Source organism: Echinops telfairi, unplaced genomic scaffold (genome assembly GCF_000313985.2).
Source record: "Echinops telfairi isolate 266 unplaced genomic scaffold, ASM31398v2 ScPeMD7_18;HRSCAF=68, whole genome shotgun sequence".
NCBI lineage: Eukaryota > Metazoa > Chordata > Mammalia > Afrosoricida > Tenrecidae > Echinops > Echinops telfairi.
In genome coordinates, this window is record NW_022103915.1 from 35305972 (window position 1) to 35332452 (window position 26481).

The window sequence follows — 26481 nt, forward strand, 5'->3', positions numbered from 1 at the left end:
CATGCCCACACAGAGGCCTCATTGGCTATTTCCTGATTGACAGACTGGGCTCCATCCCTACATGCTTAATCCTCAAATTGCCTCCAGATTATGTAACTACCACACTTGCACACATATTTTTTTCAACAACATAGATGGTGACTATACACATGGACCTTGCCAGATGGAATACCTAAGAATGGAATTGATGCCCTCTGTGGGAAGAGATGCTGGAGAAAATGTCATCAGTCTAAACAAGGCCAGGGGGCGACTTTAGAACAGGACATCAATTGTTGTTATGCATATTCATAGCTGAAGAAAATGAAAACAAGTCCATGAAAGCCAAAATGCCATCTTGCATATATCCCACCTGAATTTAGGGAAATCCTCAAGAACAGATTTGACTAACACTAATGACTCAAGACCAGACTAATTGAATTCATCATACATGAAGAAAGCAAAAGGTCATTAAAAAGACAAAAAAGAAAAAAATATATCAAAGAGGATGCCTGAAGAGACTCTGAAGTTTGCTGTTAGTTGTAGAGTAGCTAAGGCAAATGGAAGAAATCATGAAGTAAAAGAGGTGAACAGAAAATTTCAAAGGGCAGCTCACGAAGACAAAGTAAAGCGTTATAATGAAATGCAAAGACCTGGAGTCAGGGAACCAAAAGGGAAGAATCCACTTAATGTATCTCAAGCTGAAAACACTGAAGAAAAAGCATAAGCCTCGAGTTGCCCTATTGAAGGATTCCATGAGAAAAAACATTGAGCGAGGCAAGAAGTATCAAAAGAAAATGGAAGGAGCAAAGAGTTGATGTACCCAAAAGAATTGGTCAACGTTCAGCTGTCTAAAAAGGTAGCATATGGTCAGGAACTGATGGTATCAAAGGAAGTAGTCCAAGCTGCACTGAAGTATTAGAGAAAAGCAAGACCGCAGGAATTGATGGAGATACCAATTAAAATATTTCAGTAAACCAGTGCAGTGCTTCAAGCACTCACTCATCTATGCCAAGAAATTTGGAAAACAGCTACCTGGCCAACTGACTTGAAGAGATCCATATAAGTACCCCTTCCAAGGAAAGATGATCCAACAGAATGCAGAAACTATGGAGCAATGTCACATGCAAGTAAAAATTTACTGAACGGAATCCAAAAATAGTTTCAGCAGTACATTCATTGATAGGTAGCTTCCGAGATTCAAGTTGGACTCACAAGAGGGCATGGAATGAGGGATATATCATTGCTGATGTAAAAAGGATCTTGGCTGAAAGCAGAATACCATAAAAATGTTTGTTTAATTCGTTAACTATGAAAAGGCATATGACTGTGTGGATCATAACAAATATGGAGAACATTGTGACTATTGGGAATTCCAGAATGCCTTATTGTGCTTCTGTGGAACCTGTATACATGGATCAAGAGGCAGTAAGTTGAACATAACAATGAGATATTGAATAGCTTAAAATCAAGAAAAGTGTGTCATACTTATTCAATCTCTATGTTGAACAAACAACCCAAGAAGCTGGACTATATGCAGAAGAGCATAGCATCAGGATTGGAGGAAAGTTCATTAATAACTTTGATATGTAGATGACACCACTTTGCTTGCTGACAGTCTAGAAGACTTGACCTTTATCGGCACATGCTGATGAATATCAAGTATTGCAGCTGTCAATAGGGATTACAACTTAATGTGAAGAAAACAAAAATCCTCACAACTGATCCATAGGTAACCCCATGACGAATGGAGAAAAGATCGATGTTTGCAAGGATGCCATCTCGGATGGATCCACAATAAATGCTCATGGAGGCAGCAGTCAAGAAATCAAATGATATATTGCTTTGGAAAAATCTGCCAACAACCTCTTCAAAGTGTTAAAGACCAAAGATATTTTGAGGTCAAACTGATGTGTTTGGTATAAGATACTTTGAGGTCAAACTGATGTGTTTGGTATTCGTAATTGCCTCATATGCCTGTGGCAGCTGGACAATGAATAAGGACCATCAGGAAAAGAACTCCTCCATCTAAATTATGATACTCAAAAAGAATATTGAAAGTAACACAGACTGCCAGAGAACAATAAATATACACCAGAGGTATTACAGCTCCTTAGAAGGCAGGGTGTTGAGACACGAGACCCGTCACTGGTAAAGGATATCATGCTTAGTGGAGAGACAGCAAAAAAGAGGAAGACCTCCAATGAGATGTATTGACACAGTGCTTCCACAATGGGCCCAAACATAGCAAGTGTGAGGCTGGTGCAGGACGGGGCAGTGTTGGGTTCTGTGGCACAGAAGGTCGATAAGAGTTGGGACTGACTTGACAGCACCTAACAAGCGTAACGGAGGTGGTTGGCTTTTGTATCAACGTGGCTCAACCAGCATTCTCAGTAGTTTGACAGTAATTCTCCACGATGAGATCTGACACAGCGCAATAAACTCCGCCATGGGATCTAACATCATGTAATCAACTCCCGGAGCAGCCAGCAGCTGTGGTGGGGTGGAACCTCCTTGATTAGGTCATTGTGTTAGTCTGGGTAGACTAGAGAAACAAATCCATGGACACACATCTGTGTATAAGAAAGAGATTTAGCCCCCAATAAAATGATTTTTTTTAAAAAAAGAAAGATTTAAATACAAGAGCAATTGAACATTAAGAAAACATCCCAGCCCAGTCCAGATCAAGTCTATAAGTCCAATATTAGCCCATATTTCCAATATCAATCTATAAAGCCCTCTTCAGACTCACGAAACACATGCAATGACGCCGAGTATAGAAGATCACAGGCCAGTGGGTAGAAAGTCTTTGGATCCAGTGTCATTAGAAACATCTCAGCGCTGGCAGGGGTTTCTCTGTGGCTTCTCCGGCTTCCAAGGTCTGGTTGCGTCTGTGTGGCTTGCCTTCTGCAGTGCCTCCCAGGGAGTAGCAGAGAGAGAGGTGTCTTCCGCCTCCAAGGAGGAAGTCCCAGATTTCCCAGAGTTCTCAGGAGAAGGCCATGCCCACAGAAGTCTCATTGGCTATCTCCAGATTGACAGCCTAGACTCCACCCCTACACTCTTCACCCTTCAATTGACACCAGATTAGGTGACTACCACAGTCATAGCCTTTATGCAGCTGGAAGGAAGACGGTCCTGGGTGTAGCATGCTTCTTTTTAAGCAGATTCTGCAAGCAAGCTTCACTTTCGCTGGATCTGGATCCTAGATCCTTTTCTTTGACCTCCTGCCATATTGCCTGCCAATCCCAGGAGCCATCAGCAGACTGCCGACCTTGGATTCATGAGATTTTGCATCTACCAGCCTGTGGTTTTCCTGCTCCCTGGTTCAACAGCCCCAACAAGTAAATGAATCAGGAGAAGCCTCCAGTTTATCATCTGACCCATTGACTTGAACCGGATTGAATTTACCCTCTTCTACAACTATGTGAGCCTTTTCTTGATAAAAATCCCTTTCTATATACACACACAAATAAGCATCACTGATTGTGCCTCTCTAGAGAACCCAGCTTAACACACTAGCCTTAAGGTTGGTTGGTCAACTTCCTCCAGGGGTGCCATGGAAGAAAGACCCGGCAACCTGCTTTCATAAAAATTGCAGCATGGAAACCCCATGGACACAGTTCGACCTTGTAACACAGAACGTCGCCAGAGGTCGGAAGCAGTTCGGTGGCAAGGAGGGTTCTTGGGTTTTTTTTAACATAGCCCCTAAAATCAAGTCAGTATTTGTCTATGAGAAGTGTTTATTTTTCTGACATAAATGACTATAATTCAGATAATAAAATGGCTTCAAGAGGTCTAGTGTCTGAGGGAGTTCCTGGGTGTCTACATTGACTCATTCAAAAACATAACAATTACCAAGCACCTACCATGAACCACTTGGGATCCTGCAGTAAACAGAATAAGCACAGTCTTTGCTTTTACACCATTCATCATTAGATGTCAATCATGCCATCCCCTAAGTAAACATGTCATTTCCAAATGCGATGAAGGAAAATAAAAGTTGTAATGAAAAGACATAGCACAGGAATTTGACCCATTTTTAGGGGTGAGGGAAGGTTTTTCTCCATCAGTGATAGTTCAGTTGAGAACTAAAATTTTCATAAGAATGGGGTTCAGAGAAGCAACACACCCCCCCTCAAAGAGACAATGGCATACGCACTGATGGAGGGGAAGAATATGACTTGGTCTAAAGCAGGAGCTGAGATGAAGGCCAGTGTCACTAGAACGTTGCAAGAGCCAGTGTGGCAAACATGAAGCCGGTAGCCTATGGAAGGTTTTGTAGGTCATGCCCCCAAATGTGGTGTTTGTGAGGAAGGGGAAACTGCCGACTGGCTTCAAATAGGAATGTGATATGGTATTGCTGTTTCTAATTGTTTTTTGCTAGACTACCAACCTTATGGTTGGTGGTTCAAACCAACCCAGAGGTGCCATTTAAGAAAAGGCCTGATGATCAGCATCTATGAAGATTCCAGCCCAGACAGCTTATGGAGCGTCTCTGCTCTAAAACATGGGCTGGATCAGAGTTGATACTGACTCAATGGCAGTGTGTTTGTGATTTTCTTTTGGTGCCTGTATGCGGGAAGTGGGTGGCCGGAGTTGGAGTGGTGAGTTCAGTTAGAAGCCTACTGCAATGGATTCTCCTGAAGGCTACTGAATAGATTCATAGGATTTAGTGCTGGATGGGATAAGGATAGCAAGGGAAGGGAAGCTTGCAGATTCATACCTGTTTTCTAGCGTGAGTAACTTGTTGGATGGAGGCGGCAGTTTCTGAGATGGAAATAGTGGAGGAGGAACAGATACGCAGGACAAAGACTGAATCCTTTCAGGTTCTGAACACACATAAACCAGCATGCCTCCTTTACTAAACATGAAGGAAAATAAGTAGATTGCATCTCTTTAGTTTTACCTCTCCATCTGCCTTCTTCTAATGGTCTGAAGATGAGCCTATAATTTCAGTGGCTTCGTATTCTCTAGAACTCATTTACACATTTTTATGGGTTGAGACCAGTAGATGAAGGTGCATTTTACCCTACAAATATTGTCTACAGTTAAAAAATAAAATTTGTAGGGCCACTTGTGTGATTTATTAGTAATTATTTCTGTTCTGGTTCCTTTCATTAGTGGGATTTGGAATTTGAGTGGCTGATTGATTATCTTTCAACAACTGGCTTTTTTAATTGTTTTATAAAGATGTTCTGTGGGACAGTCGAGGACCGCTATGTATGTGTTGGGCACAGCTAAGTGGGCTTCAGTGTAGGTGCAGTGAAATCACTTGCATTTTGAATTACAGCTTGCCCCCAGAAATGTCAAGTTTGGGGAAAGAGTTTTTTCCATTAAGTGCAATTGCGCACAGACTAGCCTGTGGTACAGTTCATTTAAATATGCATTCTTAGACACCTATGTTATGCAAAACTCTTTAGAATGCTGATAGAGGTGCAAGGAAGGCTGAAGACCAGATACTCTGTCAGTGGAGACAAAATCTCAGGTCATACTCCGCCAATTTCAAGTTCATTCTTGAGAACGCTCAGTTAAGAATGGAGCCGAGAGACAGGACTAGACGGTAATTGCTTATGTTTCCAATATTCCCAGCTATGTTAAGTCACTCTGCAGCTCCGTCTTCAGCAGATGGTCCTGAGGGCAGAGAAGCTATTTGTGCCTCTCATTGACATCTATTTTTCCGAGTGAGAGCCTGCCCCATATGCTAGTGCAATATGTCGCTCGGGGTGACGCATAAGTTTATGTTGGTGGGAACCTGTCATGTGCTGTCCCCCTGCCTCATGCCTCTTACTGCTTTTCTGGTCTTTTCTAGGTTTCGGGCCTGTCAGGAGGACCACTGGCGCTGCGGTGGAAGCCTGCGGCTAAGTCTTGTGTATGGCGTGCTTACGGTTGCAGCCTCTTACCTCTGCCTTCCTCCATTTCGGGCTGGTTACTTTTGTGCTTTTCCTGAATGGTCTTCGGGCAGAGGCTGGCGGCTCGGAGGATGTGCCCGGCACCGGGCAGAACAATGAGTCCTGTTCAGGGTCATCGGACTGTAAGGAAGGTGTCATCTTACCAATCTGGTACCCAGAGAACCCTTCCCTGGGGGACAAGATTGCCAGGGTCATTGTCTATTTTGTGGCGCTGATATATATGTTTCTTGGGGTGTCTATTATCGCCGATCGCTTCATGGCGTCCATTGAAGTCATTACTTCTCAAGAGAGGGAAGTGACCATCAAAAAGCCCAATGGAGAGACCACCAAGACCACAATTCGGGTTTGGAACGAAACAGTCTCCAACCTGACCCTTATGGCACTGGGCTCCTCTGCTCCCGAGATCCTCCTCTCTCTAATTGAGGTGTGTGGCCATGGGTTCATTGCTGGAGATCTGGGACCGTCCACCATCGTCGGCAGTGCAGCCTTCAACATGTTCATCATCATTGGCATCTGTGTCTACGTGATCCCGGATGGAGAGACTCGAAAAATCAAACACCTGCGAGTCTTCTTTGTCACGGCTGCCTGGAGCATCTTTGCCTACATCTGGCTCTATATGATCCTGGCTGTCTTCTCTCCTGGTGTGGTCCAGGTTTGGGAAGGCCTCTTAACTCTCTTTTTCTTTCCAGTATGTGTCGTCCTGGCGTGGATAGCAGACAGGCGACTACTCTTCTACAAATACATGCATAAAAAGTACCGCACAGACAAACACCATGGAATTATCATAGAGACAGAGGGGGAACCCCCAAAGGGAATTGAGATGGATGGAAAAATGATGAATTCCCACTTTCTAGATGAAAACCTGGTGCCCCTGGAAGGGAAGGAAGTTGATGAGTCCCGCAAGGAGATGATTCGGATCCTCAAGGATCTGAAGCAAAAACATCCAGAGAAGGACTTAGATCAGCTGGTGGAGATGGCCAATTACTACGCTCTTTCCCACCAACAGAAGAGTCGAGCCTTCTACCGGATCCAAGCCACTCGTATGATGACCGGTGCAGGTAATATCTTAAAGAAACATGCCGCGGAGCAAGCTAAGAAGACCTCCGGCATGAGCGAGGTGGGTACTGATGAGTCCGACGACTTTGTCTCCAAGGTCTTTTTTGACCCATGTTCTTACCAGTGCCTGGAGAACTGTGGAGCCGTCCTCCTGACCGTGGTGAGGAAAGGCGGGGACACATCCAAGACCATGTACGTAGACTACAAAACCGAGGACGGCTCTGCCAACGCCGGGGCTGACTACGAGTTCACAGAAGGCACCGTGGTTCTGAAGCCAGGAGAGACCCAGAAGGAATTCTCTGTGGGTATCATTGACGACGACATCTTTGAGGAGGATGAACACTTCTTTGTGAGGTTGAGCAGTGTCCGCTTGGAGGCAGACCAGCCGGAGGAGGGGGAGCCGCCAGCTCTCCTCAACAGTCTGCCTTTGCCCCGGGCAGTCCTCGCATCCCCTTGTGTGGCCACGGTCACCATCTTGGATGATGACCACGCGGGCATCTTCACTTTCGAATGTGATACGATCCGTGTCAGTGAGAGTATCGGTGTCCTGGAGGTCAAGGTTCTGCGGACATCAGGTGCCCGAGGCACAGTCATCGTCCCTTTTAGGACACTGGAAGGGACAGCCAAGGGTGGTGGTGAGGACTTTGAAGACATCTATGGGGAACTGGAATTCAAGAATGATGAAACTGTGTAAGTACCCTCTCCTTATTCGACTTGCCCTCCTCCCCGTCCCTCACCATCTCCTCTATCCTCCTCCACAACACGTTAACATCCTTCCTTGTGTTTGTCTTAATGCCTCACTTCGGTTCCATCACAGGTATTCAGGATCAGCAGACACAGCTGGCCAGGTTACGCTCCCAAACTTTCCTTCCGTTTCCTCACTTCAAATGGCTTCTGTAGAAACATCTAAGGACACAAAACATTTTGTTCACTGAACCCCCAAATGAGGGCCAGGGAGACAGATGAGGGCTGATGGAAGGTGTATGGTATCAGATTTTGGAGAATGCTTTGACTAAGCACAAAAGGGGGGATTGCTTGGGGTTCGCCGTCCTTCTCTCCTCATGCCAAAGGCTTATATGAGCGTTGAAGGCCAACCTTACCCTCCGTGTACAGTGATGGTCCAACCAGGACATCCTCAGGAAATCAAGGCTTTCCCACTCTGGGACCCCATTGCCAGTTTCCGTTACCTTCCCTTCAATTTGGAAATTGCAAAATTGACTGACATTTAGCAGTCTCTTAAGTGTCCACAGGCTGCTTTATGGCCTGAGCCTTAGCCTTAAGAATCAGTAGGACTTGGGACCTGGAGGAAGCATAGAAAAATGGCAACGTGGGCAGTGGCCACCTGCGTTTCGTCATAGTTTAAGTTCCAAGACCTGGCGAAGCAGGGAAGTGAAGGAGCATCCCCTTAGGGATTGTGGGATAGCAGGCATCCTCCAGGTGGTCATTTATTTCTTTCCACCCTCCAGGGCTCTCCTGAAATACCGCTTCTCAGGTGACTGCCTAATGTAGTCCTCCAGAAAGTGGATAGCACACTCCCACTGCCTCTATCACTCTGGGGCCTCTCCCCATGGGATCTCTTTGCTAATTGGGTTCTTTGCCCTTTTCCAAGATGGATAGCTTTGGAGAAGCAAGCAGAGTGACTTGCTTCCATGCATACAGCTTGTGAGTGGAGCTACAGGGGAGATTCTACCGTGGTGGCCAAGTAATGGGAGAGAGGAACCTTGCCCCTGAATTCCTTCCTCGTGTTCACATGCCAAAAGAAGTTACAGGAGAAGTCGGGAAAAAATAAAAGGGGGTGTATAATATAGGAAAGGTACCTTGAGTGGTACACATAGTTTGTTCTTTATTACTAACCTAAAGGTTGGCAGTTAGAACCCAGCAGCACTGCCAAAGAAAGGCCTGGCAAACGGCTTCTGTAAAAATCATGGGCAAGACAACCCTATGGGGGCAGTTTGTAACACACGTGGCAACCATGAGTTGGATTAGGCTCAGTGGCAGCAAGTTGGTTTTGTGTATATATGCAACATCTATTATAATTAGACAGACTTCCTACTGTAGGAACCTGCTGATGAGAACCTGTTCTGAGAACCCGCTGATGACACCTTTCAGTGGGAAATGAAAATGTGCTACTGCTAGGAGGGTGAGGGAGGGAACTCAGGGAGAAGGGGGAGCCACAGAGCCAAGTATTAGAGAAACGTTTCTTGCCATGTCCAACTGAGAGGCAAAACCCAAAGAAGGCTGAGTTTTACTGGCTGCCGAGGTAAGCGACCCAGAAGCCTCTGCCTTTGTCCTCACTCAGCCTTTTCCCAATAATGTGACCTTGGGCAAGCCACTTAGTGTTCAGAGAATAAACCCTCTCATCTACAAAGTGGGACGAACAGTAAGGTTCTTGCTGGCGGCAGAATGTTTCAGAGTCTCCCAGCTCAGAGGTGTTTTTGTTTCTGTTGTTCTGAACCATAGATGTAGGAGCTCCGTGTAGGTCATCCTTGCACTAGCCTTAAACAGAGCTGAGGGCACTGTCTCCTGAAGGTGAACCAGCCATTGACAAATCAGTTGACTGGGACTCTTGTTTAGTCATCCTGCCACTAAGGATAATAACTTGTTAGCATAAGTAAGACCCTATACTTTCCAGAGAACACTACCCATTTCTATGTGCTCTGCAGAGAGTGTTTATCAATAGAAATTAGGGAAAGGCCCTGCCTAGGAAGGGAACCTCTGGGAGACCTCACACATGTTTATGACCAAGTCGGTCCCCTGGAGGTCATTGGCAGAGACTACATACTGTCAGGATCACAACACCTCTCAGAATTGGACAGACTCGTGGTTCCTTCAACCCAGTGACTTTATCTACCCATGACGTGGGAGAGTCCCTGTTGAGAAACCGGAGCTTTGGCTCCAAAATTTCTCACCCCATTTTCAACTGATTATGCACCCATAATCTCTGAATAGCATGGCCCTTTTCTCAAACCCATTTGGGTTTTCGGCTTCATAATAAGCTTCATGAATGGTCACTTCTCAGTGATACTGGCTTCTCAATGGATGTCAATCTCCAGAAATTTGAGATTCTAAGATCTTTGAGGACAAGTCTCCATTCCCATCTCCTTTGTCATGTTTTTTAAACTTCAGTGTACATCTACCTTTTAAAGTCTTCATCGTTGTAATAGAAATCATACCAAACTCACTGCTGCTACATCAATTCTGCCTCATGGTGACTCTCTAGGCCGGTATAGAACTGCTTGGTGGGTCTCCAAAGCTGTACATTTCTGCGGGAGCAGAAAGCCGCATCTTTCTCCTGTGGAGCGCTGATGGGTTTGAACTGCTGACCTTGTCATTAACCATCCAATATGTAATCCACTATGCCACCGGTTCTCCTTATTGTTACGGAATAATAAGTGCAAAATGTACTGGTCTCACCTGACCTAGCAGCCCTACTCTTGATACTTTAAATAAACGCTCTGCAACTAAGGGCCGAATGATGAAACAGAGAAACCCTGGGCTCTAAATACACTGCGTTAAAATTCTAGCTCTGCTGTTGACATTATTTGGAGAAACTTGACATTTCCTCGTGGATAAATCAAGGATAATAATCTCTATTTTGCAGGACTGTTTTGATGATTTGAAAAAAGAATTAGGGGGTGTCAATCCACTGCACAGACCTGTTTATTTTTTTTAAGTTATTTTATTGGGAGCTTTTACAGATATCATAACACTCCATGTTCAATCACGTCAAACAGTATTGTACAATTGCTGCCACAGTTAGTTTCAAAACTTTTTTTTTCTTCTTGAACTTTGATATCAGCTCCCCATTATCCCCTCTCTCCCCCAACCAGGAACCCTTAGATGATTTGAAATTTTGTGTGATTATCAGTGTACCCTGCAACCTAGTATGTACTCAGTCAATGGCGGCCCTTCATAGGAATGTTCATGAACTAGCAGGGTTCTTCCAAAGACCTCGTCAAAGCCATCAGGCAATTGACATAAAAAGAGAGCTCTCTGCTTGACCCAAATTAACAAGCATTCTAATATTTTTGGTTACCCTGGAGCCAGAAAGGACCTTGAATGATCTTCTAGAGCAGCACTTCCCACACTTTCTGAACACACGAGTTACCGAGGAATCTTGCTAACATTCGGACATGGTTCAAAAGGTCTAGTTTGGGCTTGAGATGCTGCATTGTTAATCAGTTCCCGATGCTGCTGAGCTAGCTTTAGAAAAGGAACCCTCTAAAAGACCTTGATGAAACCGTGAGATCCAGAAAGGAAAGGGGCTTGTTTAATTGAATCCTGAAAACCTGCTTCTAGCTCTGGCTTCCAACCCCAATTTAGCCAGAACCCAGCTTCTGAAGCTGCATAATCCTAAGGGAACCCATTCCCGAAAGCCCTGTTATTGCATACCAATTGAGGAATTAGAATAGAGGCCTCCTGGGTATGTAGAAGCTGCATGATACTAGAATAGTTTGCTTTCTCGTTCCCTCATCTTTGAGCAGTTTTATTTGTCTTCCGAGCTTGTAGCACTATCAAGTTTGCCTTCATCATGCGCCTGTGAATCTGGCCAGCCTAAGGTTGGACTTGCTTCTGCTCTATTGGAAAGTTGGGACCCATGAGGGCATTTTGCTGGGTCTTATGCTTTCCTTTCTCCAAGGTGTCCAGGGCAGGATGGAAAAGCATGAATGGTGGGGCCTGACAAACAGATGTGAGTACATCTCTCCTGGCTGTGTAACTTCCGAAAGTCATTTCATCTCTCTGAGTCCCAGGTATCTTTGTTAGAATGATAAAAAAAAAATACCTATAATGATAAGTACTAAATAAAAATATGAAGAAAAAATGTACCTGGAGCACAGTGCCTTCTCCTAGAAGGTGCTAGCTCATTCAATGATCAGTATTAAATTAACTGCTGCATACTACGTACATTACAATGTCCTGGGTGATGATGTTGGGTAAGTGTTGGTCTGCAGGGTCCCTGGTTCAAATCCACTGGCCACACCATGGGGGAAAGATGAGGTTGTTTGCTCCAGTGAAGATTTGAAGCCTTGGGGGGGAAGGGAGCTTGGGAGACAAATAATTGGACAAGTAACGCTGCATGCAGCTCTCAAGGATCTTACCCTTCCGTGGAGGGGCATACAAGAGGTACAATCAAAACACTGGAGAGAAGGGGTATCATTGAGAGAGGTTCAATACAGCGATGTGATGGTGGTAGGGATGATGTGGGTACATGATTAGTTTACACTCATATTTCAACAAATTATTCACATTTGAGAGGGATGCTGTTGATCCAAATGAATCTCCACCTGTGTATCTTTGCGACTAGCGCTACAGTACTTCATGAGGGTTGTGGGTTTGTTTATTGCTTACGATAAGACAACTGAGACATCAGTCCTGACAGGTCGCTAGTTGCCTTACTGAACAAGTGACTGAGTGGTTCTTCTGTCCTCCCGAGGCTTGCAGCATGCCTCTGCAAAGCAACAGATCATTGCAGCTCGTGGACCTTCGGGTCTCTGGGAATAGTCAAAGCGGCAAATGTCAAATATGAAAATGCAAAGAGATGCTATAATTAAATAGCCAGGCCTGTCTCTGATGCTATAATTAAATAGCCAGGCGGGCTCTGCTTCATGTTTCCCACCCAGTTCAGAAGGCTGAAGCTGAAGGAAACAGACATCCTGCTTCTGTACATTAGGAAGCTGATATACAGAGAGGGAAAGTGACTTGTCCCCAGTCACACAGCTAGAGATCGTGGAACGTTAGAGTTGGAAAGGACTTTAGAGGCCACTGATGTTTAACTCTTTCCTCCCTCGCCTGTTTGAACTTCTCCACCTTGTTTTTATCCATCTGTAAAACGTTCGCTTTGGAATGAATGGAAGATGTCCTAGAGAGGCCAGTCCAGGAATGTTATATGTCTCTCTCTCCACTAATAATGATCATATATCATGGCCTAGTTTTAATAGTTGGGCTCATCTCAATACTGAGACATTAGAGGGAAATCTTTGTCTCTCCTAGTGATTTATTACTCTGAATAGGGGTGAAACCGTGCAGACAAGGGCCTATTCTATGACAGATGGATTTTTTCCATAGATGGTACTGATCATTCTCTTCCTGGATACTTTTTCTATAGCGTTTCACCCCAAAGGAATCTTGTCTTCAAAATCGGTATGGACCTGGCGTGTTCCAGGGTATGACCTGCATGGTCTCCAGACCCATGACATCATGGTAGACGTTTCCTGTTTGTTTGACTCAACAAGGTATCAGGATAGCTTCCTTTCAGCCACAAGAGGAGAATTCCCCTCTCCCCTTTCCCCAGGTGTCTTTAAAAAATAGTTTATGTTTAACGGTTTCACAGACATACAAATCAATCACAGATCATATGTTTTCAATAGTTCAATCACATTCACAAGACTGGGGCAACGATTCCAGGATATTTCTTGTTCCTTGCACTGGTTGTTCTTAGCGCCCCATTTCCTGCCAGCCACCCCGAATCTGTCCGTTTGAATCTATTGTTCCAATTGTCTCTGTAGGTTTACCTAATCTGGGCTTCATAGACATAAAACCATACAAAATCAAGATGGAGGACAAACAAACAGCCCAACAACGAAACCAAGAAATGCCTCGATCACTAACAAAGCAGAAAATATTAAACAATGGGGCAGTTATCTCACACACTTTTCCCTCCAGGGGAATAAGCCGAGGAAGTCCTCATAGAAAGCAACGGAGCATCGTCATCAGATACGGAAGACCTCATGAATTACCGCAGAGCACCGTCAGAGGTGGTGCCGGAAGGGGTCCCTCCGGCTGGAAGGCCCCCAAACTGACTGAGGAAGAGCTGCCTCCTCCTAGTCAAGTCGGCCATCATGGCGTGGACGGAGGAAAGCCTGTGGGAGGAAAGCCTTGGGGACTTCTGTTTGCTGATGGGACAAAAGAAAAGAACCAGCCGCAAACATGTATGAATGATTGACACATGGACTGCACAGAGCAGGAGTCCGGGGAATTGGAAGTCGTCAAAAATGAAATGGAATGCATAAAGGTAGAAACCCTAGGCATTCGTTAGCTGACATGGACTAGTATCGGCCAATTTGAATAAAAAATATTATGTGGTTTACTATGCCAGAAATGACAAATTTAATACGAATGCATTGCATTACTCTTTTAAAAAAAGAGAGACATTTTAAGATCTGTCTTGAAGTACAATGATGTCTGTGATCAGATAATAGCTATCCACATACAAGAAAACCCAGTCAGTACAACTATTACCTAAATTTGTGTACTTGTAGTGATCATTTGTAGGAACAAAATTCCCACCTCTACTATATACGAGGTACCCGAGTGGGAAATTACTCAGCTAAGTCAAGAAGTTGGAAATGGCACTTAGTTATTACAGAAACGTTTGCTATTCTGAAAACCGGATGGTCTCCAGCAGTGCGGGGAGTCAGACTTGGCTGGCTGGCAGTGAGTGTTTAAAGCAGTTGATTCTAACTCCGGGTGACCTCGTGTGTATCAAAGCAGATCTGTGTTCCAGAGGGGTTTTCAGGCTGATTTCTTTTGGAAGTGCCTGGCCAGGCCTTTCTTTCCAGGTACCTCTGGGTGCAGCCAAACTGTCAAGCTTTGGGTTAGTAGCCAGGCACGGTAACCGCCCAGAGACTCCTCTAGGAGCGCTTGCTGTTGACGCATACTGTCTAGACCGTTTCAACTCATCGTGATCCACCTGACAGAGCAGAGCTGCCCCCATGGGGTTTTTTGAGGCTGGAACCTCTATCTACAGAGTCAAGCATCCCTTCTATAGAGCCACTGGGTGGGTCCAAGCTATCCAGTGCTCCCCCCTATGGACTGTATGGTCTCTGTCTCTTGGCATCTCTGCTTTGTTCTAAGGGCTTGTCCCCATGACTTCCAACTTACAGTGACTCCTGGGACCAACGTGGCTACCTCATGGATGTCTCCTCCCACGATGCATACGTTAAGATCCTACCTGGCAAGCTCTTGCTAGACTTCTAATTTAGATTCTCAAGAGAGGGAATCTGTCCGTTTTTACTTTCCTCTTTCTTTCCAACTTGGCCATGTGATGTGTTGGCTCTTCTGTGACAGGCACTGCCCCCAGCTAGTGAATCTGGGAAAATGAAGTTGCCATGGGGTCTCATGATAATAGCCTGGATGCTTAAAGAGTCGGGTCTATAGGTGGTGGGCAGTATCATTTAGAAGAGGGCCTCAGAGAGACGGTCACCTGTTCCCCAGAGAAGACTGATTTAGCAGTGGTCTGTGCTGGGGCAGTAGGCTGAAGCCCCCAACCCTAGCACATGCATCAAGCTGACCACAAACTTAGTGGCAGACATTAAACTGCCCTCTGCCCAGAGGAACAGAAAATATAACTGGTGGGCGATGCTTCAGGGCACCATCCCCAAGGCTACAGGACCATCTCTCTTCCTTTCCTCGTTCCCGGCCTGTCCTCTACAGGAGACCAGTGTCAGAAGGCTATCTGGTGTCCTTTTCATGTGTACTGTTTGGGTTATGAGTCATTGTCAAAGCCTCCTCCTGGGCTTAGATATCCAGAAAGCTTTCTTGCCAGTCATGTCTTCCAGGGATAGAAAGAGAGCTCTCCTTGAACTTCTCCCTCCTCACAGCCTCCCCTGTTGGCCAGCTGGCCAGCTGGACTTAGCTGGAGACAGTAGGAACCCCCTCTCTATCCTAGGAACTGTAAATGTCTTCCAAGGACTTTCCAGGAGCCAGAGTATCCCTATCTGCAGGTGGTACATTGAGTGATTCTGTCAGGTGCATAAACCCCAGCACACAGGCTTATGATGGAAAGGAGGACTCTTCTTTAGTGGTAGCACCAGTCAGTTAGTAGTGTCTGGCTGGCTCTTCAGGAGGTGGATTTTTGAGGCTGTGTCTGGGCTCAGCTGTGGATGTACATGGAAGATAGGTTAAATATCTGCCGGCCATTGTCCTGAGGTCAGAGATGGAGAACACTTCATGAGCTAAGCAAATTAGGAGTCTCAGTTTCACCAAAGTGCGTGAGTGTAAAGTTTCCACTCTCTCTCTCTAATACTGGGTGTGCTAGGCCACGTTGACTAGAGAAACAAATCCAGAAACGCTCATGTAGGTATAAGAGAGGGCTTTATTTCAAAGAGTAATTGGATATTAAGAAGACATCCTAGTCCAGTCCAGATTAAGTCCATAAATCACTCTTCAGACTCATGCAGTCACATGCAATGATGCCAAATGCAGGAAGATCACAGGCTGGTGGGTGGAAAGTTCTGTGGATCCAATGGTGGTGGACACATCTCCAGGGCTCTGGTTGCCATCAGTGTGGCTCCATGTGGCTTGTCAGTAGGAAGGTGAAGCAGAGAGAAAGTGTGTGTCCTGCCTTCAGGGAGGAAGAGAGGAAGTTCCCAGAATCCTCATGAGAAGTCACGCCCACAAGAAAGCACCATCAGGCTGTGGCCTGATTGACCGGCTAATTCCACCCCTCCACTCTTAATATCCTCAAGTTGACATGAGATTATGTAACCACCACACTGGGCTAATCGTACTGAGAAAAACCTCCCTCAACCACCCTCTCCCCCTTCTATAAGATAGAATTTTCTATTACCTCGATGTAATCAAAGGTACAGAAATTCCCATTGGGAATTTGAAACAGATAATTTTCCTATCATATAAGAATCTTCCAGAACCACTTCTAATCTGGTAGAGTCCATGAACGACACCAGTGATTCCCAACCAGTAATCTACCACAGACATTTTAATTACTTGCTTTGCTTTGCTTTGCCCCGTGGGACATATGTCTTTGAAGATTTTTAGACTTTCATTAATTCAGTTTCTTTATTTTTTTTGTTGCTCATGAAAGATAGGAAAAGGTTACTACATTGAGTTGATAAATTCTGGCCAAAGCAGAGAGAATGAATTTTCATTTTAATTAGCCTATGCAGACTATTGGAAGAGTGCAGTGTGTACTTTGTGTTTTGGATAAGGTGGACTGTCAAAGGTCTAACAGATGTAAACAGGTTTGAAAACAGTAGACACTAATTTAATTCTGTTTCTATGAGGGTAATTTTGTAGGGAGGTCAGACTTCTGGAGAGAATAGGTCAATCCATTTAACTGGGCTTTAACTTTGTTGTTCAGACCTTAAGGGAAGATTGCTATTATTGTTGCTATTTTTCTTATATAATACAGCTTCTAATATTTTGTCATGGCTTAAGAGTTAATATTGTCAATTTTCCTTAGATTGATTAATGGAACCAAAAAAATATAAAACCTTTTACCCAAGATCATAGAAGTTCTAAGTGGAAGTATGAAAACCTAGGTCTTATTTTGAACTGCGTATTCTTTTTACTATGTTAGACTCCGTGGGTAGTTCAAATGGTTAAGGATGCTTCTCTGTCAAGTGAAAGGTTGAAGGTTTGAGTCCACTCAGAGGCACTTTGGAAGAAAGGCCTGGTGATCTACTTCTGAAAAATCAGCCCTTGAGAATTCTGTGGAGCCTGGCTCTTCTCTGACACTCATGGGGTGGGTCAGCATGAGTTGGAATTGATTGGATAGAAATGACTTGCCTTTTTATTTTAGTTTTTACCATAACATATTCTAAGGAGCCCTAATGGTGCTGTGGGCTAAGGGTTGGGCCACTAATTTCAAGGTCAGCAGTTGAAACCCACCAGCCACTCTGTAGGAGAAAGATGAGCCTATCTGTTCCCGTAAAGATTTAGTCTTAAAAACCGTAAGTAGCCATTCTTCTCTGGCATACAGGGTCTTGGAATTGATTCTGTGGCACTGGTTATTAAGTATTTTAGCGCTAGAGATAAGTTAGATGACTTTTTACCACCTCATAGGAACGAACTAAGAGTATAGCCCACACCTCTTTCTTAATAACAGTAGTTGACTTCTTTCCTGTTTGTTGAGGGGCAACCGGCCTGCCCGACATCAGGACATTTGGCAAGGACCAAACAAACTCCTTAGCACTCTGCTCAGAAGTTTGGATTCATTAGCCTGAACCAACAGTTCAGACCATCCTTCTCCAAACTGACCCACCGAGTAGTCTTCGCCATCAGAGACCGCCACCACGTGATGTTTTGGCCTGCTGCCTGGGGAACAGGGCCTTCCTGGCCCAGGACCAGATATTCAGGTCGGAGGGGTTTCCTTTGATCTTGTGTCCATGGTGTCCAATGGCAGCCAAGACCAAGGGCTAGAGGGTGGTAGATGGTAAAGGCTAGCAGGTGGCTGGAATCCACAGGAGAGTAGCGGTGGTGAGGGGGTGTGGGTCACTCAGTGTACAATCAACTCATACTATGGGCTGATGACAGAAGGAAAGTCTAGTTCCTTTCCTCAGGGAACTCAGAGTTAGGTAAGAAAGGGGCTTTCTGTAGTAGTTGCTAGAGTGTAGGGAGCCTCCGGGGCTCTGGACACGAGATTCAGAAAGGTAACGTGCACACTGCTGTTCCCTTTTTCGTCAGCGCGATTAGACAATTCAGAAGGACTAGTTAAAGACGAGGTCCCTGGGTGGTCCAATGGCGCCTAACCTACAGGTTGTCAATTCTAAACCTCCCAGTGGTCCCACAAAAGGGAGAGCCTGGTGAGCTGCTTCCTTACAGATCACTGCTAAGGAAGCGCTAAGGGGCAGTTCTACTCTGTAACACATGGGGTCACCAGGAGTCAGAATCGACCGAATGCCGTTGGCTTTGCTTGTATTAAGATCGGACACATACAAAGATGATGACTATTCAATTGCCTCAGGAATAAATAATCCTTATAAATTCCTTTTTCTCATCTTACAGCACTACCTGGCTCTTCCCTCATTCTAACAGGTAGAGACAGGTGCAAGCGTCTGCCGTATGAATGAATGAGTGCGTGTCAGCTCTTCTTTGCTTCTGGTCACCCACAGACTACAGCAGCCCGGGGACACACATATGGGAACGTGCCTCTTAGGCAGGAGGACCAAGTAAGGCCACCATGGCCTAGTCTCCATCCCTTCCTCCCAGTTTCAGCCACATTCACCGAGCCCTCTGACCCCCACCCCAGCACCTGCTCTTCCAGAGTGTCTGCTCCTGCCCTGCTTGGCTACCTCTGAGCCGGGGCTGCCTTTGACGCCTCGGAAACACCCTGCAATTCAATTTGAAGTCCCCTCCAGGAAGCATGTAATTCTGCCCTGTGTGGGCCTTGTAACGACAGCCCCCTGCCACTGCACAGGGAGGTGCCCTGTTTGGGTGCCCAGAACCTCTCCCTGGGGGGGAGCTAATCTGCTTAGACCAGATTGGATGCATTTTGGGGCAGCACTTCCCCAGATGCCTCCGGAACGAGTCCCAGCAGACAGGACAGGCCTGCCTGGCAGGATGAGGAGGGAGTGGGGTAGATATCTCCCTTGATGGGACCTGAGGGTCACTGAACAGCTCTGCTCTGTACTGTGAGTCCCCTGCCTGGGACTGCTCTTGACTGCCTGGAAGGCTCTGTCCTTGTCTCATGGCCACCCTCCTGGGTAGTAGAGAGAAGATGGAAGAAGAGGATGCACCGCTTGCCCGTGGTCCACGGTAGCTGATGGGGGCAGTTTGCTGAGTTTGCTTGACTATTTCCCCTCAGTGACTCACCTGATGCTTGGTTGGGGCAGGCAGGCGGTCAGTGCAAGTGGCCTGCCCTGTCTTGGATTGTGGGGAAAGTTGCCTAACTTGGGTGCTTGGCTTGTGCTCCTTTTGACTTGACTTCTGGTCACACAGGGAGGTACTTCAGTCTGACCTGGACACTCCTCAGGGCGGGCCCATCGTCCGTCAGAGAATCCGTAGCTCTAGCTGGCATCGGCCTTCTGTCTTGGAGAACCTAAATCTGTCCCATGCCATTACATGCATAGGGCCTGCTCCAAACTGCAGGGTACAAATTAGGGATCAGATGCCTGTGATTCAAGACTAACTCTGCTGGCAGGTTTGCTGTTCCCTGGAAAGGGGACACGCGGCTTCCAGGAGGAGGAGGCTGGGGTTCATTTGCAGCCCTTCAGTTCCTGTTTGAAAGTGTGACTGTCTGGTGCCCTTGCTCGGTTGCCTTTGCTGCGGACTCTATGCTGCTGAGTCCACGGAGTAGAACGACCCTCGAGGGTCGCCCAGGCTGTCAGCTTTTGCGGAAGCAGATCACCAAGTCTTTCTCCCACAAAGTCACTGGGTGGATTCGAACCACAGACTTCTCAGTGAGCAGACAAGCGCTGTTGGTTATGCACCGGGGCCTCTTGTTTGGAAGCACAGAGGGGGTCTCAGAAACAAAGGCTGCTTGAGATGCAGTAGGTGAGCCCTAGAAACTGAAAATGATCACTCGTCTAGGCTCCATACCCAGACCAGCGGGCTTCCGGTATTAGGGCTGTTATAAAGGTCTCCTCTTTGGCCTTGTGACTTTCTGAGCTTTGGCCCCTTGATAGGCCTGAAACAACTTTCTAGAGGCTTCAGCTGACGCTCCGTGCACTGGAGGCCTTTGCCCAGTGCCTAAACTGTTGACCACTGATCACAGTGTCCACTGTGTCATTAAAGGTCTTTCAACTTGTGTCTGGGAAGGCAAAGAACGGCCTGTTCTCCAAGTCCTCTCTCCTTCTGGAGTTCTGTGGTGCCTTGAAGCTAGTCCTGAGATGCAGGTGCGTTATCGGCAAAGGGAAGCAGGTCTGGTTGGGGCATGGCTGAAATTGCCTTGGGGATCCAGGCAACGAAGACCATGCCCGTTTATGGTGAAAGGAGGTGAGCAATGCTAGGGCACTGGGAGGCTGAATTTGGTCCTATGGTTGCCGTGCTGAACTGGCCAATAACAGAAGTTACAAACCTATACGTGTGAGAGGAACTTCAAAAAGTTCATGGAAAAATTCCATTACCTTTTAATTCAGATTTCCCACAAATTGAAGTCCTTCCCCCAATCTAGGTAGTCAATATAGCATTGAGATTAAATGTGTGGCCCTGGTGTAAGATAGACTGAATTAAAGTCCCAGCTTGGTTCTTTAGTAGTAGTGTGATCTTGGGAAACTTACCTAAACTTTCATTTCCTTACATATAAAATGGGGATCAAAAATCTGCACTTCATAGGATTGTTGTAATTATAAAGATCAAGTGTGATAAGACAACACAAAACCTTTAGCATCATGCCTGGTCCAAATTACCTGTTAGTTATTCGTTAGCTAGGTAATTAATTAATTAACTGTTCGTTATTAGTTAACTAGGTAGTTAATTCGTAGCGACCCTATGGGACTGGGCAGAACTGCCCCCTTTGAGTTTTTGAAACTGTAACCATTTATGAGAGTGTGAAGTCCCCATCTTTCTTCCGAGAAGCGGCTAGTAGTTTTGAACTGCCGACCTTGTGGATCACTGCCCAATACATACCCACTGCACCACCAGGGCTCCTATAGGGTTGCTGTGAGTTGGCATTCACTCAGTGGCAGTGAGTTTTGAGGTAACTAATTAGTAGTGTTGACCAGGGCATAGTCAATCTGGATCGGGATTTTACTTAGGATCTCCATCAATAAACACATTCCTTCCCTGCACCCAAGGTGAGCTCCTAGGAAGAGAGGGAGTTGATCTCAAGATAGAAAGTCAAAGAGTATTTTCTGGAGGAAGGTGGAAGGAAATATGATCGATGCTTTCTTTGACAATGTCAAGGAACATGACAGGCTGCAGAGAGAGCAGCCCCAGGCCAGGCTAGAAGGTGACCTTGGGAAGACTCCGCTGCATCCTGATGTGGTTTCTCAGAAGTGTTTGGGAGACGGAGACGAGGGAAGGATGGGAGGGAAGTAGACTGAGGAGGATAAAGGGAGGGGGAGGAAGACGGGCTGGGAGGAGGAGGAACAAAGTACTTCTAGCCTCGCGGAGAATGACTTGTGGCATCACTTGCCAGTGGGCCTCTGGGGCCAGAGCAGCTAGAGTAATGAAAGTCAAGGCTCCAGAGAGTTCTCTGGCTTATGTGCGAGCAGCGTGTAGGTAGCACGGAGCAGTCTCTCACTTGACCCACCATTCTCATGGAGCCCCGTTCACCCAGGGGCCTGTGCGGATCAGAAGGCGTATCAGAATGATTGTGGTTTCAGAGGGCGGTCTTCTCAGTGGGCTGTGTTAGGAAAACCACCAGCCTGGTAAGCACAGGCCCCTTCCTATGGAGAGCCCCACATTTGAAGCCAAGTGTTCCCAGGTAAGACAGCCGTCTCTTCTTTGTGCGGGTCTCTGTCAGAGTCTCTTCCCATCCCCTCGGGCCCCCACACCTCTGCCCTCCAACCCCCGAGGAAACTCGGGGACTGAGAAATTAAATCGTCTCCACCCTGAATCCGGTTTCTCCATCAAAGATCTCTACCTTTCTTTTGTATTCTGACAACTGGAGATGGCTGGCCTTGCCTTCGTCTTACAGGAGTGAACAAGGCAATTTGGTGCCATGTCACGTTCAACTGTCGGCCCTTGGGTGGTGCAGAGGGTGAAGCATGTAACTGCTAAACCAAGAGGTTCAAGGTTTGTGCCCATTCAGAAGCTCTTTGGAAAAGACTGGCGACAAAGTCCTGAAAAGCCAGGGAGCCCCTGAAAACCACCTGGGACACGGTTGTACTCGGCCACCCGTGGCATTGCCCTCCCTTGGGCTCAACTTGATCGTGCCTCTGTTTTTCGTTTGTTTTTAAGGCCAAATAATAACGGTAGATTCCATTTATTTAGCTCTTGACATGGACCAGGTTCTTGTTTGCGTGCTTACTTGTGTGATTGACATCGAGGGGGATTCATGGCAAGGGACTGTTTTTGCCTCCCTGAAGGACATTCAGCTAGGTTCTAATGGCTAAGGTCAAGCAAGCGTTGGACTTAAGCTGTTTATGATTTTTTTTTTTTTTTTTTACCAATCCTGCAACAGTTTAACCCCATTCCAACTCTGACAACTCCATGCTTGCTTCCTCCAGTGACCCTCAGCCCCCACTGTCCTTTGTGTCACTTTGAAGCACAGGTCATCACTACATTGAAGTCAGACATGTGAAGATTGGCCTGGGTGTCCTAGGCACACCTCCCTACAGCGGTGCAGAGCTCTGCACTGCATGTTTCTCACATGTGAGCCACGGATGGGACCACTGACACCTTCCCCCTGGCTCTGGACAACTATGCTCCCAGTGTCCCCATGCACACCTGTCCCTCTCAAGATAGCCTCCCATGCGGGGTTCTTGACTTCTGCCCTGCGTCTGGTCAATGAGCTGGCCCTTGCTGACTCACCAGTGACACTTGTCCTCACACTTGGTGGCTGAACCGTCCACAGTCACCTTCTGTGTCGGCCAGAAACAATCACAGAGCGGCAGTTTCGTATGGTTCATCCATATGAACACTAGTGACTCAATGCTCTAGCTCCTCCCTTGGTGAACGCTGCTGCCTCACACTCCCAAATAGCTCCTTTCTGAGCAGTGGGGGATGAGAGGGTGACCCACCCTCATTCCCCACCTTGCAACATCGAGACGCCCCCATGGTTTCGTTAGTCACACTCACTGCCACTCCTCAAGGCTTCAGAGATGCCCTTCATGCTAGGGCGAAGACCTGAGCCATTAGAACATATCTGAATCTCCTTCCTAGGGAGAAAAAAATACTCCCTTACCATTCATTCCCCTTGATGTCAGTTATACAAGTAGGCAAGCAAACAAGCAGGAACCAACAAAAATGTCACACTGCAGGATCCAAAGGGAAAAGTATCAGGTTTGGAGGCAAGTGGACCTGTGCTAGAACCCTAGCTCCATCACACTTAGCATATTTCTTGATTCCTGTGGAACTAATTTCTACAAGCAACACATGTATGTAAATGTCTGGGCACATTTTAGGTGCAGGCAAGATGTAAGCGGAGACTGCAGTTTTGTCTGAGGCCTGGGGTGGGGTTGGAGATACGGAAGGGCCTTTTCCAATCTCAGGTGGCTGCTAGTAGAATCTCTTGCTCCCAGTTATGGAACTCCTGGCTCGCTTCTCCAAAGTCAAGAGGAAAGAAATTCTACCACTTCTTTTCTACCAGCTCATCTCATTAGGACCTGGCTACCAAAGACAAGCCCCTCTTCCTTAGCTTAATGGCGGCCTGGGGTGGCAACAGTTAATTGATCAGCTACCAACCATGAGGTTAGTGGTTTAAACCCATCCAATGGCTCCACAAGAGAAAACCTCAAATTATGCTCCCATAAGGACTACAAGCCAAGAAAACCCTATGGGGGCAGCTCTGCTCTGTCACACGGGGCCATGTGGAGTTGAAAGTTAATCTAATTGACAGTACTATCAACTGATTAGGGACTTTAATTATATCTGCAAAGCCTCTTCACCTTTCCATATAACATAATTATGACATACAATCATTATGATGTTTCCAATTTCCATTTACTCTCAAGGGAGGGGATGATGGGAGACTGCGTACATGTGGCAAGGGCAGTAATCTTATGGCCACATTAGAATTCTGCCTACATGCTTATGTGACCTCAAGGGAGTTACCTAATCTCTTTAAAGCTCAACTTCCTTTACTGGTTACAAGGGGCAATGGAATTAGCCATATAGCGTTATTAAATTACTGAAAGGTTTATAAAAGGTTGATAATGTCTGGAAGATAGTAGACAACCCAAATTCATTATCATCAAGTCTACTCTGACTCATAGTGACCCGAAGGTTTCTGAGGCTATAAATATTTACAGGAACAGATGACCTCAACTTCCCTCCTAAGAGCACCTGTTAGAGTTGAACCACTGACTTTGTGGTTAGCAGTTCAACGCTTATCTGACAGCACCACCAGGCCTCCTTGTGTTAGTCTGGGTTGACTAGAGAAATAAATCCAGAGACACTCATATGTGTGTAAGAGAGGGTTTTATATCCAAGAGTAATTGTGTATTAAGAAAACATCCCGGCCAAGTCCAGACCAAGCCCTTAAGTTCGACATTAGCCCATAAGTCCAATATTAGCCCATATGCGCAAGACTAGTTCATACATCTTTCTAGAGACTCACGCAGCAGTGAGTCACACGAGCACAGAGCAGATCTTCCTGCCCAAAGTAGGAAGATCACAGGCCAGTGGGTGAAAAATCTCGTAAAAGCATCTCAGCACTGGCACTGCTCTCCATGTTGCTCTTCCAGTTCCAGGGTTCTGACTGCCATCAGCATAGCTTCACATGGCTTGTCAACAGAATGTGAAGCAGATAGTTGTGTCCCGCCTCCAGGGAGGAAGACAGGAGTTCCCAGAATCTTCAGGCGAAGGCCACACCCACATAGAAGCATCATTAGCTATGACCTGATTGACAAGCTAGACTCCACCCCTTCGCTCGAGTTGACAGGAGATTATGTAACTGCCACACTCCTTATAGTAGACAAAAGTATTTAACCATTTCCCACCCACTTTTCCTTGTACTGTTCGCCTCACACTATCGTCTCAAGGCCATTCTGAGTAAAGCGATGCCACAAAGTATATGCACGAAGGTCATGTCCTTTGAGTCATCGGTAAACTCTTCAGACCCTTGGAGACTAGTTACTTAGATTTTAGCATCATAAAACTTTCAAAGTCTGTAAACTTGATGATCAGACTCTAACAGCTTATAGAATTTTAAAGGTGGAACGTTGGAAGAGGGAATGAAAACAGGCTTGTGTGGAGGCTGGCTGTGGCAGTAGCTAGAACCAGAAATGAACGGCAGCTAACAACAGAAAAGAACAAGAGCGAGGAAAAATCAATTGCAGAAACTGAAAGGGCACTGTCTTCGCTGCATTTATGGGTGGCGTAAAAAGTCCACACGCTCCATGATTAACTGTGAAAGTTCGAGCTTACCCAGAGGGGCCCTCAGAGAAAGACCTGGGAATCTACTTCCGAAAGTCAGAGGTGGACAACCACAGGGGGCACAGTCCTAGAAGGGCACCCACGGGAATGCCATGAGTTGGAAGCCACTCAAAGGACTCTGGGAATAGGGATCGTTACCGGAGGGCTCAGCAGCTCCACTCGCTCAGACAGTCCCCGATGGCAGCGTGATGACTTGTCTTTGTTTTGGCACATCGCTGTGCCACAAACACCTCCCTGAGCCACCGAGACGGTGCTCAAAGGTGCCCGTACACCCCGTTGTGGGTTGTCATCGAATCATTCTGACTGCTGGCCACTCCGTGACTATCGACTGAGAAAGAGCTGACAGTCGCCTGTCACTCAGTGCTAGCGAGTGGACGCTTCGTGAAGGGGTACTCCGTTCTTTCTCCTCCCTCCCAAAGGCAGTTTGGCTTAAACTTCCTGCCCACAGCTTGGTGACCTTATAGATCATTTGCTGTCCTGAGAGGGAAGACATCCACAGCCATCTTTCTCTTGGGCAGACTCACGGCTGGGCAGTTCGCACACAAGTGAGTAACGTTGAGTATGGCTAGCAGGAACAAGAAGACTTGTTCTTCCTCTTCTTTGCCAATGGTCAAGGACTGCACCCAGCCCCAGCTGGAGGTGGGGTGGCTTTAAAACACAGGGCAAATGGTCCTGAGGACATTACACCGAGCCTCTCCGCCTGGCACCTTGGGGACAAGCTATCTTCCCGGCACGGCTGGCCTGCCTGCCTTCCCTTCAGCTGCTTCAAAACCAGCTTCCCCGAGCCCCAGTCTGTGCCTCCTCATTAGTGACATTAGAA

The 26481-nt window shown here is 46.4% G+C and overlaps 1 protein-coding gene across 3 annotated transcripts in view; it reads left to right on the forward strand.

Annotated features, from left to right (window-relative positions):
* The first annotated feature begins 5791 nt into the window (after positions 1 to 5791).
* Positions 5792 to 26481, forward strand: part of SLC8A3 (solute carrier family 8 member A3) — a 154679-nt gene continuing 133989 nt past the window's right edge. For all 3 annotated transcript variants that reach the window (XM_004698684.2, XM_045288140.1, XM_004698687.2), the window contains exon 1: positions 5792 to 7631. In XM_004698684.2, the coding sequence (XP_004698741.1) occupies positions 5848 to 7631 (1784 nt within the window). In that variant the 5' untranslated portion in view covers positions 5792 to 5847. The remainder of the gene's footprint in view (positions 7632 to 26481) is intronic.